The sequence below is a fragment of the Trichoderma virens genome, assembly GCF_000170995.1.
Source record: "Trichoderma virens Gv29-8 chromosome Unknown TRIVIscaffold_92, whole genome shotgun sequence".
NCBI classification, from domain to species: Eukaryota; Fungi; Ascomycota; class Sordariomycetes; order Hypocreales; family Hypocreaceae; genus Trichoderma; species Trichoderma virens.
In genome coordinates this window covers 1,240,563-1,251,542 of record NW_014013657.1, presented here as the reverse complement: position 1 = coordinate 1,251,542, position 10,980 = coordinate 1,240,563, and the positions used below count along the sequence as shown (strand labels likewise).

General features: G+C 52.6%; 4 protein-coding genes across 4 annotated transcripts; 2 read left to right on the top strand and 2 right to left on the bottom strand.

The window, feature by feature from the left end:
* Positions 1–1,244: 1,244 nt before the first annotated feature.
* On the top strand, positions 1,245–2,900 carry TRIVIDRAFT_56326 (uncharacterized protein; the record flags this gene model as incomplete). Its single annotated transcript, XM_014094326.1, has 3 exons — positions 1,245–1,415; positions 1,827–2,043; positions 2,104–2,900. The coding sequence occupies 3 exons, from the start codon at positions 1,245–1,247 to the stop codon at positions 2,898–2,900; spliced, it is 1,185 nt and encodes a 394-aa protein (XP_013949801.1).
* Positions 2,901–4,571: 1,671 nt separating this feature from the next.
* TRIVIDRAFT_196428 (glycoside hydrolase family 16 protein) lies at positions 4,572–6,472 on the bottom strand (the record flags this gene model as incomplete). Its single annotated transcript, XM_014094325.1, has 3 exons — positions 4,572–4,603; positions 4,968–6,037; positions 6,435–6,472. The coding sequence occupies 3 exons, from the start codon at positions 6,470–6,472 to the stop codon at positions 4,572–4,574; spliced, it is 1,140 nt and encodes a 379-aa protein (XP_013949800.1).
* A 748-nt stretch (positions 6,473–7,220) lies between these two features.
* Positions 7,221–8,090, top strand: TRIVIDRAFT_38951 (uncharacterized protein; the record flags this gene model as incomplete). Its single annotated transcript, XM_014094324.1, has 1 exon — positions 7,221–8,090. One exon carries the CDS (start codon positions 7,221–7,223, stop codon positions 8,088–8,090), a length of 870 nt encoding a protein of 289 aa, XP_013949799.1.
* Positions 8,091–8,625: 535 nt separating this feature from the next.
* Positions 8,626–10,958, bottom strand: TRIVIDRAFT_11461 (uncharacterized protein; the record flags this gene model as incomplete). The annotated part of the gene is made up of 2 exons (XM_014093939.2): positions 8,626–10,548; positions 10,617–10,958. The coding sequence occupies 2 exons, from the start codon at positions 10,956–10,958 to the stop codon at positions 8,626–8,628; spliced, it is 2,265 nt and encodes a 754-aa protein (XP_013949414.1).
* Between the last annotated feature and the right edge of the window lie 22 nt (positions 10,959–10,980).

Sequence of the window (10,980 nt, the reverse complement as noted above, 5' to 3'; positions counted from 1 at the left end):
CACACCCACTCGCAGAGGGATGGTTGGCCGATTTTTTTTTTTTTCTCTTGCCATCCATGTACGGATATGTACGTAGACATGCGAGGGCGCAGCCTCTTGTTTTCTCGTCGTGAGGGCGCGAGTATAGCGGTACTGTACAGTACTGCACAGTACAGTGCCAAACACACTGACCTAGTACCTGTCAAGCCCGTACTATATTGTCCTGGCTCTGTCTCTGGGGTCCAAATGCCCTTGATCGGAGTGTCGGGTCGCATCGCCCTGTGCCGGCCTCAGGCCATGCACATCGTTTCCGCTCCCTGAGATGCCGGTGCGCGGAACCGGGGCCTCAGATTCGCTCTGGCGCCACGGGCTAAGCAGCCAGACACACGCCGACCGCTGTGACAAGAACTTGCACGGCTCACGTCTCACAGGTACCCGCGCAGACCTGCAAGCCCCGGCCCCATCTCTCGTACCGGCCGCTCGTTTTTTTCTTGCATCCTTTGCCTTGTCTGGCCACGCCAGCGCCGAGCTCGCTCATCGCTCCACCTTGCGCTGGGTCGTCGGCCGACCCTGCAGTCACCAGTCAGTCGCCAGCAAGCCTCCAAGTGTCGCTGCGAAGCCTAAACGCTGTACCCCGTTCGCTGTGGCTAGTTCCTGTCTGGTTCTGGGCTGGGCGGGCTGGGCTGGGCTGGTAGAAAATGCCCATAAAGGACGGGGGGCCAGCTCCAGCGCAAATGTCGCCGCCAGATCGCTGCTGGCTCCCCTCTTCGCAATTCCCATTACATAAAAGAAGTCGCGGCGCCTTTTCCCACCAGCTTTTCGAGGTTCTGTATCTTCGACGACCCTCTTGGAGCCTGCAAATTATCTTTCTGGAAGCTCGGGCGACGCTTCCTTATCTCTCGCTGCCTATTTTTCTTACGTTTCTGCCCGCCAGGCACATCCTCGGCCGCTCATAGGCGCCACAGACGCGCTGCCGAACGCCTATCTCTCTGGTCGACTTTTTGCGCCCAGAGACCCTGCAATTGCATTCGCCCGCTGCCTAAACTCGTTGATAACAGCTTTCCTTTGGCGAACCAGAGACGTCCTTTTGTCGGCTGGCCATTCCCTCTGATAACCGCCGCCGCTCTTGCTGATACCGGGCGTCCCACCCCCGACGACGTCACCGGGACGCTGGTTTGTCTTCTTGAAATCACTGGGGCGCTTGCCGCAGCGCGGCTGTCGTCTCGAAGGGCCCCCGCGCCGTCACCCAAGGCATGGCCGACAAGATGTCCATCGACAACAAGCCGCCGAACCCTCACCGGGATGAGAGCGAAGAGTCGACTGGTTCCACTCCGGAGAGGGAGCAAATCCCTTCCATGACTGCCGGCAGTGGCAGCACAATCATCAACGTCTCTCAGGATGGCCAGCAACCCAAGAGAAAGGGTGGCCGCAAGCCCGTCAGTACCTCTACTCTCCTTGCCTCACTTTCTTACATCTTCTTTCCCATTATCGTGACTTTTTTTTTATGCTAGACGACGATGCAGTAGTGCTGCTAGTCTGTCTCGTGCCTTGACCAATACTACCCCTCACTCATCCTACTCTACACACTACGCCCTCCCCTTCCAGGCCAACAACACCCATTCCCTATCACAGCTATAGTGCTATCTGATAGGATGTCAACTGCCACCTCGCATCAGTATACATGTATATACCGATGACAACTTCAATGGCGGCTTGTCTTATAAGACGGCCGCATGGGTGGTCATGGCGTTCCGCTACCCTTTCGGGTAACTCGCTTCAACCCCCTCAAGGCAACATCATGGCATGGCTACCACTGCGCTCATGTTAACACGTGCTTCTCTCTCCAGATCTATGCGACGTCTGAAGAACGCAAACAACGCAATAGACAAGCCCAGGCCGCCTTTCGCGAACGTCGCACCGAGTACATAAAGCAACTCGAGGAAACGATTCGCGTCCATGAGTCCAACCTGCACAATCTACAGGCTGCGCATCGTAATGCCGCCGAGGAATGTCTAATGCTCCGCTATAAGAATTCGCTACTTGAGCGTATCCTTCTTGAGAAGGGTAGGTTGCTATACCACGTATGACCTTCGAACTCGCAACTGACGCTGTCCACCATTCAAGGCATCGATGTCCAAGCTGAGCTCCAAGCCAAAACTGGCAGTCCCAACTTGGCGCCTACTCATATGCCACAGAACTTGGTGCAGCCGCCTCCCCTTCAACGCACCATGATGCATCGGCACCATGCACGCAAATCTAGCATTGCTCCCAAGACCGAGCCTGGCACCGCTCTTCCGCCACCTCTACAGCCTCACAAGACTGCGCCATCTCCAAAGAATCGACCAGCACCTCCTTCTCATGCCAACTCCCCCAATACTAACAGCTCGGCCTTTTCTCCTGCGGCCTCGGATACCATGTCCATGCGAGGATCCATCTCTGGGCTATCCCGTCAGCAGATGACTCCCATTTCTATCACAACGCCCTCGGCAAGGCAGCCAATGATGCAAACCGGGGCGCGCGGGGCTATGGGCTCTGGTGCGTCGTTTTATCCGACACCCTCATTCCAGAATCACATTGAGCAGCTTGGTAAGATAGACCAGTCTTCTTGTAGAATGTTTGTGGTGATTGCTAATGCGCTACTGTGTATAGAGCAAGAGTATGAAGCCGACATGGTCGAGGATTCAGAGATTGAGACGCCCAGTGGCCCCGGCCCATATCCCGGGGGCTTTAACGGCGAACAGCAACCGATGCTTCTTTCACCAGCTTCTACCGGGCCAGGACATCAAGTGACGGCGGCTTCTCAGTATCCCACAATGACACAGCTGTTGGATCAGCAACCCGACTGGGATCCCTTCGGCCTCAGCGCTAGCATGGCTTTCCCAAATCAGCCATTTCAATTCGACCAGACACACATGAGGTGACTGACCCAGGCTACAACACGGCCTCCGCGGATAGCCTAACGATGCTAGCATTGCCTATCGATGCGACGGAGGTCTTCTGGTCCTTCCTGGGGCGGATTTGCACTTCCTCGGAGTCGAAATGCATCTTCTCCTTCAGCATTAGCTCTTGAGACTGCATTAGCATGGGATGGTTCTCTATCCTAATACTAAGCTTGGGGGATGGACTCGCGGTGTCCTGAAACGGATGGCCAATCATCGGACCTCTTGGGCAGGGTTGGCATAACACGCTCGTCCAACCTCTCGGTATGCAAAACACGTCAAAACACAAGATACTGCTTTGCGGTCCCCCCCTTTTACCTGGTTGGTCCTGGGTCCCAGAGCCTGGCCCCGTGTAAGACAGGGTTGTGGAGAACAAGAATTGAGATGTTTCGTACAATTGTTTAAACTCCGCCCGTTTCAACGACCCCAGTTACGCCAAGGCTCAGGACCTTGGGTAGCAACAAAACACAAAACACAAAACACAACTATACTACTAGCACTAATCCAAAAGCCATTCAAGACAAGGAATATATCACGATTACCGAAGGGTTATGCCTCGCATATCATATGATTCGAGCCATGGCCCCGAATATTTTTTTATACGTTTTTAGCCCCTCGATGTACGAAGTAAAGAAGCATCACTTTGGTGGCATGGGCCATGTCTTTGGGCACTTCTTTTTAGCCCGGTCCGAGGAGGACGACTTGGTGGATATACCCATTGTACCACTGGATTGGTGTTACTCAGCATTTTTAACACAAGGATGAAAAAAAAAGGTGGCTATGGATTATGGTAATGAAAAGTTATCTTTTTTTTAATCGTTCATGGGATGTTACTGGCGGCTATGGAAAAGAGATACAAAAAAAAATCAACGAAAAAAGGAGACTGGAAGTTTCCGCTAGAGCAAAGCAGGGGCCCATGAGGTCGGATAACATGATTTCAAACGAATACAGCGCATGTAAGCTTACTTTGGACTCTGGTCTACTATATGTGGTTATGTGTCATGAGATTTAGTTCCAGTTGTATTTCCACGTTTTTCTCACTTGGTATGTGGGTCTGGCATGGCTTAGTGCTGCGACCAGTGAAGACCGCAACTACTATTAGAAGCCGGCGTGGAATACAAGTACATATCTCTATATGTATATATCGAGTTTATGCATCTCCGTCGGACCATAAGTGAGGAGAGAGAAGGCGTCCGTGTATGGGGATAGTCAGATCTGGGTTGCCAGGGGCCAGGTGTTGTGTCGGGTCTGATCCGTAATATTACCCCGTGCCTCCACGGTATTCCTTGTAATGAGATGAGGGTCGGGATAGGATGGCAGGCGCTGAATCCCTGTAGTGAGAGATCAACAGGACAATTACCCGTTATTCTACGGAAGACAGGGGAGTGGATGTTGCTCTCCGTACAGGTGAGGATTCAGGGGAGGTTGTCTAACATGAGGAAACGCAGAACAAGCTTGTCGGAGGCGGCACAAAATGCATTAAACTCGGATGTCTCGCATCATTGACGAGCCACTTTGTGTATGCGTATTAGTGATCTCGTCTGAGAGTTTGCACTATTAGCCGATTGGCGAATAGTGGCAGCTTTGAAGGGAGAGACAACAAATAGGACGGCAACGGCTTGAACCTGAAACCACATCCAGCGTCTACTAGTACTAGATAGTGTATCGTGTTACGGCTACAGAGGCTGTTATAAGCAGAGTGTATATGTATGAAGATGATAGTCTAAAAGCGTTAAATCGTTAACGTAAGTCATGAAAAATCGTAAATCCCACGCTTTCATCCAACAAACAAGCCATACAAGGGCTGCTCCAACAGCCAGCATTAAGAACCGAGGCAGTATATACTTGCATGGATGTACTGACACCCCGTGGTTCTCAAGAGCAGGCAAGCGTCCAGGCACGTCCAGACACAGCCTGGCTCTGGTCCATAATGACGGGTGCCTAAGCGAGGTTCAAAAGTCCTTTTGATCCATCAAACCGCCACGAGCCAGACAAGACTCCCAACAAATAGGACCCACGCCCATGCCAGGCCACTTGCGGTGTCAGCACCGACTATCCGCGTGGCTGTGCTATTCCACAGCATAGTGGCGACTCCCGCTTCCGCGACCTCGTCGATGCTGCATACGACCTTGCAGCTGTCACTGCTTGTGCGGGACGACAAGTCTCGCCGCCGGAGCAGTTCTCCCTGGGGGCCCGTGTCGCGGCTCCAGAGGCGACTGGGATCCCTCCTTGCTGGCGTCTGGGCGGAGGTGTTGTATATCATCTCGATCCACTGGATCTGCAGGCCGGCCTGGTCATACACGCTCATGTTTCCGCTCCAGCTTCCGCCGTCGCTCCATGCATTGAAGTTGATTCCCGAAGCTTCCTGCGGGACCTGGAATGTGACGTTGGCAAGCTGCTGACCGTTTACATACCAGACGCTGCTCTGTGAAGTCCAGTCGAGCCGGTAAACAGCCCATTGGCTCCAGATCATGCTGTCCGGCAGCGTGACGTTGCGCGTGGCATCTGGATTCACCTGGCCATTGCTGTTGAAGGAGGGCTGGTTGGTGAGCTGGACTCTTTCCCGCGGACCGCGAGTCAGGACTTCAAAGTCTGCTTCTTGCACGCTAGATGTCGACGTGGCATCTCGATACGTGAACATGGCGGTTACGGCTCCTGGACCGCCAGTTGTTCGGGCCAGCATGCGCAGAGACACGAACTGATAGTCCGACGTCTTTGTCTGGAAGGCTGCTGCGGTCTGGAATTTGGGAAGACGCTGAGTTCTTAGTGCCATGTACGTGTCTGATGCGGCATTGTCGTCGCCGTTCTTTTGGATGTACACGTTGCTTGGAGAGTTGACCATTAGGACCGTTGCCGCGCCAGACAGGCTCTTGCCCTTGCCCTCGCTATTACTCCATCCTTGAAGCTGCCATACACTCGTCCATTCATCGCTGGAAAAGTACTCGCTCGTCGGACGGGCGATTGTTGCCAGCGTCTCGTTGGTGATGAGTGCTGGGACGCCGGCGTCCTTGGTCAGATTCCGAAAGTCGAAGAACATGTGATTGGAGAAGTAGCTGGGCTGCGTGCCATTGGAGAGGAAGCAGTCACAGGCGGAGTCACCGTTTGGCAAAGGCTGGGGGCTAATTTTCTCGCTTTGGCTGGCGGTGGCGATGCATGTTGGCACGAGGATGGATATTACGAGTAGTGAGACGGGAGAGAGCAGCGGCCAATGCATACTGATGAGCGGTTGGAAGAGTACGGCTTACTGATAGGAAGGGGAAAAAGAAGAGAAGAGAGACTCCAAATGGCAGAAAAAAAGGGTAAGAGAATGTGAAAATGCAGCTCAATGTGTCCAAGAGCTCTACCTTGTTGGCATGTGAAAAGGAGAGCATCAAGTCATCTTGTTCCAACGCCAAAGCGAAAAGAAAAAGAAAGTGAGAAAACCGGGAAAAGGGAGAAAAGAAACAATGGCCAGGATCTACCGTCCATGCCTATTTGGCGTATGAATGCAGCGGTAATGTGGGCTCTTCAACTTACGAGATGCAGGTGAACTGATCACCGTTGGGTCGTCGCATGGGCTCGTATTCCGCAGCCCCAGTGTGACTTGGATGAAGTTGAGCGTCGCATCTTGAGAGGCTTGAGGACTAGCCTGAGCTGGCGAGCTGTCAAGAGCAGCGCTAAAATAGCAGCATCTTGGTCAAATTGCTTTCAATTTTTTCGGCGCTTGGCATCAGCAGCTACTGCTACTAATCAATGTCTATTTCTGCTCGTTGCGAAGCTCTAGAGCAGAGAATAAGACACTAACCATGAATTAACGTTCCGTCTTGCCGCCGTCCCGAACGAAATCACATCCATCCAATCCCGGATTATTGATATTCCCCAAGGCTGAACTGCCCCATCCACATCCACATCTAACTGCCCACTTTGTCACCCTGCTCCTTGCATAAACACACACATACAAGCTACTTCATCCCTACAACATTGAAGCATTTACTACCAGTATCCAAGGTAGCAGTGGTGCTGAGGCTGCATCACAATAGTTGCGAGAAAAAAGGCGCGCGACAAATACTATTCAGGTACTTACTTGTTGCTCGTGCGACGCGAAAAGGCGGAACAATAAAAAGCGAGCCTATAGCAATTGTGCCTTTGCTCCAAAACTACATATTCGTCCCCGCCTGCTAAGCTCTAGGTGCATAAGTATCATGTTGATCATGGCGTTTTCAGGATACTCACGGTTGCAGATGATTACAGGTACATCAAGAACAAGAACAAGAGCAAGATAACGCAAAGACGACGGCCTGGGTGCGCTGTTTTTGATCCAACATGTCGTCGCCAAGAAACGCCGCCACGACTACACATGAGCAAGAGGCCGAGTCGTCAGCTGCAGTTGTCGGCCATGTTGAAGAAACCGCAAGGGATGAACACGTCGATGACTCCGATGTCGAGGCTGGGGAGGTGACCGGGGAAGATGAGTCTGACGCAGAAAAGAAGGCCGACGGAGCCGATAAGTCGCCAGAAGAATCACCATCCCCTGATGCTGATGCTACTGCTAATGGAGAGGCGCCGCCGCTGCCCAATGAAGCCGTTCCCGGCGGTCCACCCTTGCCAGATGAGCCGGTGCCGCAGCAGTCAGAGGATGACGGATGGGATTGCCAGTGGGATGCGAATAACCAGGCTTGGTTCTTCTACAATCGTTTCACAGGCAAGTCCCAATGGGAAAATCCTCGAGTCCCTGATGCTACTGGCGCTGCTCCCGGCGGCACAACCTCGCAAGGGGGAGAGCCCCAGCCGCCTTCTCACGAGAAGCCCGTTGCTGGAGGCTACAACCCTGCCATTCATGGTGATTATGATCCAAATGCATGGTACGCCAAGAATGATGAAGAGGATGAGAATGCGTCTGCTGCCTTGGCCAGCGATCCTGCTGCCATATATGCCGCTACAGTTTCTTTTAACCGCTTCACCGGCAACTTTCAGTCTGGCGAGGCAGGCCCCGAGCGGCATTCCGACGAAGCAAAGTCTAGACGTCAGATGAACGCATACTTTGACGTCGATGCCGCGGCAAATGCTCATGGTGGTCGCAGCTTAAAAGCCGAGCGGTCAAACAAGAAGCCAACCAAGAACGAGCTCAAGGCCTTTAAGGAGAAACGTCGAGCGAGGAAGGAAGAGAAGCGCCGAGCTTGGCTACGCGACTGAGACGCCCCCTAAATAGCCTCTGTGGAAAAGGGCCTTTTCTTTGTTCTCATATGGCTTGGTTTGATTCTCTTGCATCACGTTCATCTTCCTATCCCCGAGTTTAAATTCTTGGGGAAGTTTTTCTATATGCCAAGATATATCGGCTTGAATTTCTCGAACAAACAATGGCGTTGGAAAAGAACAAGGTGTCAAGGTTTATCATCATCATCATCATCTCTCTCTTTTCATCTTGGTTTTCTGTCATGATCTGGCAATCTTTTGGCTGCCTTATAACTTCTGCCTCATGTCTTATTTCACTATGCTGGACTTTTTTTTTTTTTTTCTCTGCATCTTTCTTCTATTTCTTTCTTTGCATTTCTCGAGGGTGTTTATCATATTCTTCGTTTTTAATTAGCAGGGTGGTCATGAGGTAGACTACGTCTTATATTCTATGCAAATATACCCCATACAGGCTCATGCCACGTTTCTCTACCTTATTTCTTCCCCCCTTCTTTTCCCTTATAACCTTCTCATAACTGCCACCGTGTTGTCAAAATTACTCATCTTCATCCTCGTCCTCTTCGTCCTCTTCCAGCTCCATGTTCAGGTGCACGCTTCCATCGCTATCGCTATCTGAATCTTCCTCACCCCCTTGTGGCAATGTAGCCAGGGCAGCAGCAGGTTCTTTTTTTTCAAGCTCTTGTCGCTTAGGATTAAGGGGGACATCAGGCCCCTCGTGCTTTCTCTTAGGCGGAGAAACTGCCCTTTCAGTGTTTGAAGCCCGAGGTTCGAAGGGGTTGGGTGCAGTGGTTGAGGCGGTGCTCTGGATCGGTAGATCGGCTTTGGTGTCTGACAGCGATGCGGCGGCTTTTTCCGGAGATTGTTTTTCGGCATTTTTATCTTGCATTTCTTCATCGTGCTGCTCTTCTTCTTCTCCTGCTTCTTCTTCATTCTCCTCATCAATTTGCTGCAGCTCAGCAACTTCGCTTAGCGAGGCAAACATTTCGCTTCCGCTGCCTGCAACGGCACTAGTGCGGAGGTTGCTGCGAAGAATCTCCAGGCCTTGGTCGTGCGGGAAGAGCTGTGACAAATGAGGCAGAATGCTAGGATACATCCTGCCGTGCTGGTCCCTATAGGGGTTGAGGACGCTGGCGAGCATGGCGTCGCGGTTGCGTGTCAGGATGGCCGTTTTGTCGAGGTGGCCGCGGAGGGCGGGCTTGAGATGAGACTGCGGGAGCTGGGCTATGATGGCTGTGAGGAGCTCGTTGGCGGTGTTTCTATGGTCGGCTTCCAACGTGGGTGCTTCCGTAGCGGCGGCTGCTGCTTGGGGCTGGAGGAAGAGATCGGTGTTGACTGCGACGGCGCCGTTCTTTGTGCCTTTCCCGGTAGTGGCGGCGGGTTTCTCTGCAGGTTTCAAAAACCCGGCGTCTTGCTGTAGGTCGCGACAGCATGCTCCAACAAGAGGGTCCAACATGTCTACAGCAGGTTTAGATAACGTCGGCCCAGCAAGCTGCAGTATGGTGTTCAAAGTGGTATATCCTGCGATCCGGACGGATGGGATACCAATGCCAGACTTGAAGACGCGAATTAGGTGATCCAAGATTTCAGGGACCAAGGGCAGCATGTGTCTTTGCAGTCTTTGAAACAGAGCAACAACGAGCTTCATTGCTGCAACGTGAATATCAGGCATCAGGCTCCATAGCTCCTCCTTTTCTTCTCTGCCAATGGCTGGGTTGGTCTCGACAGCTTGCTCCCAGGTCTGGGACTTTGAGAGCCGAGCGACCAGGCAAATTCTCGATATGGTGTCGACCAATCCGCTGATTGGAATGGCAACTGCAGCTTTGGTAGGATAGCTTAGCAAATCGGCCAAGAACTGGAAGAGCCCAATTAACCGGTCAGCGCCAGCCTCGAGGCCGGACCAGGGAGGTAAATGCTCGCTAGAGCTGCCTTGGCCTTTTGGCTCTCCATCGACATCGACTTTGGATTGCGCACGGCCACTAGTCGCCTCCCAAGACTCATCGACGGCTCGAAGGACTTGGTCAGCAGTGAGGTGAAATTCTTGGAGGATTCCGTCGACAAGCTTCGCCCATTCATCACTGCCTCCCGACTTGGCTGCAACGAAGTGAAGAGAGGTCACTAGACGCCTAGCAGCTCGCTGCAGGCCCTCCGGGACAGAGATGTCATCTGAACAAGTCGGCGCAAGGTAGACTCCGACTGCGGTTCGGACCTGGGCGCTGAAAGGGCGAAAGGTAGGTGGATAAAGGGGGATGAGAGTTGAAAATGAGCTGCATATAGTTTCAATCAAATTCAAGGGCGTAGATTCAGATTTTGTCTTGATGAGCTGCAGGCAAGCCGTTCCAAAAGCCGGGAGGAAAGGTGTAGCAACTTCCCGCACGAGGGTTTGGTAAGGATGAACCAACATGAAAATCTTGGTGAGAGTCACGACTGCTAGCTCTTTAGACGCTGCAGGGTCGCCTTTCTGAAATATGTATTAGCCTTTTGAAATCCGTCATGACATATCGATATGCGAAATAGATGAGTCCGTACCTGTACAATTGAGAGCAGCCCGCGCACCCAAGCCTCAGAGCCGCGGAGAGTTTCCCAGCCTCCAACATCGACGGCCGCCTTGATTAAGCCAATGGCAGCGAATCTGCCCTCGCGACTCCGACCGTTCAGGTGAGTGGTGATGCTGGTCTTGAGCTTGTGCACAAGCATAGAAGTCTGAGACGCATCGCCTTTGAGCTTTGGGTCCTGAGGGGCGGATAGCGCATCGCGGCATCGAAGGACATGGCGGATGAGAGCAGGGAGGGAGTGAGGGAGTTGCGCCGGCGGGATGGAAGTGAGCTTCCGTGTGAGGACCCGGAGGTCTGTGGAGGCTGAAGAGGACATTTCGGAGTAGGAAAATGAAAGA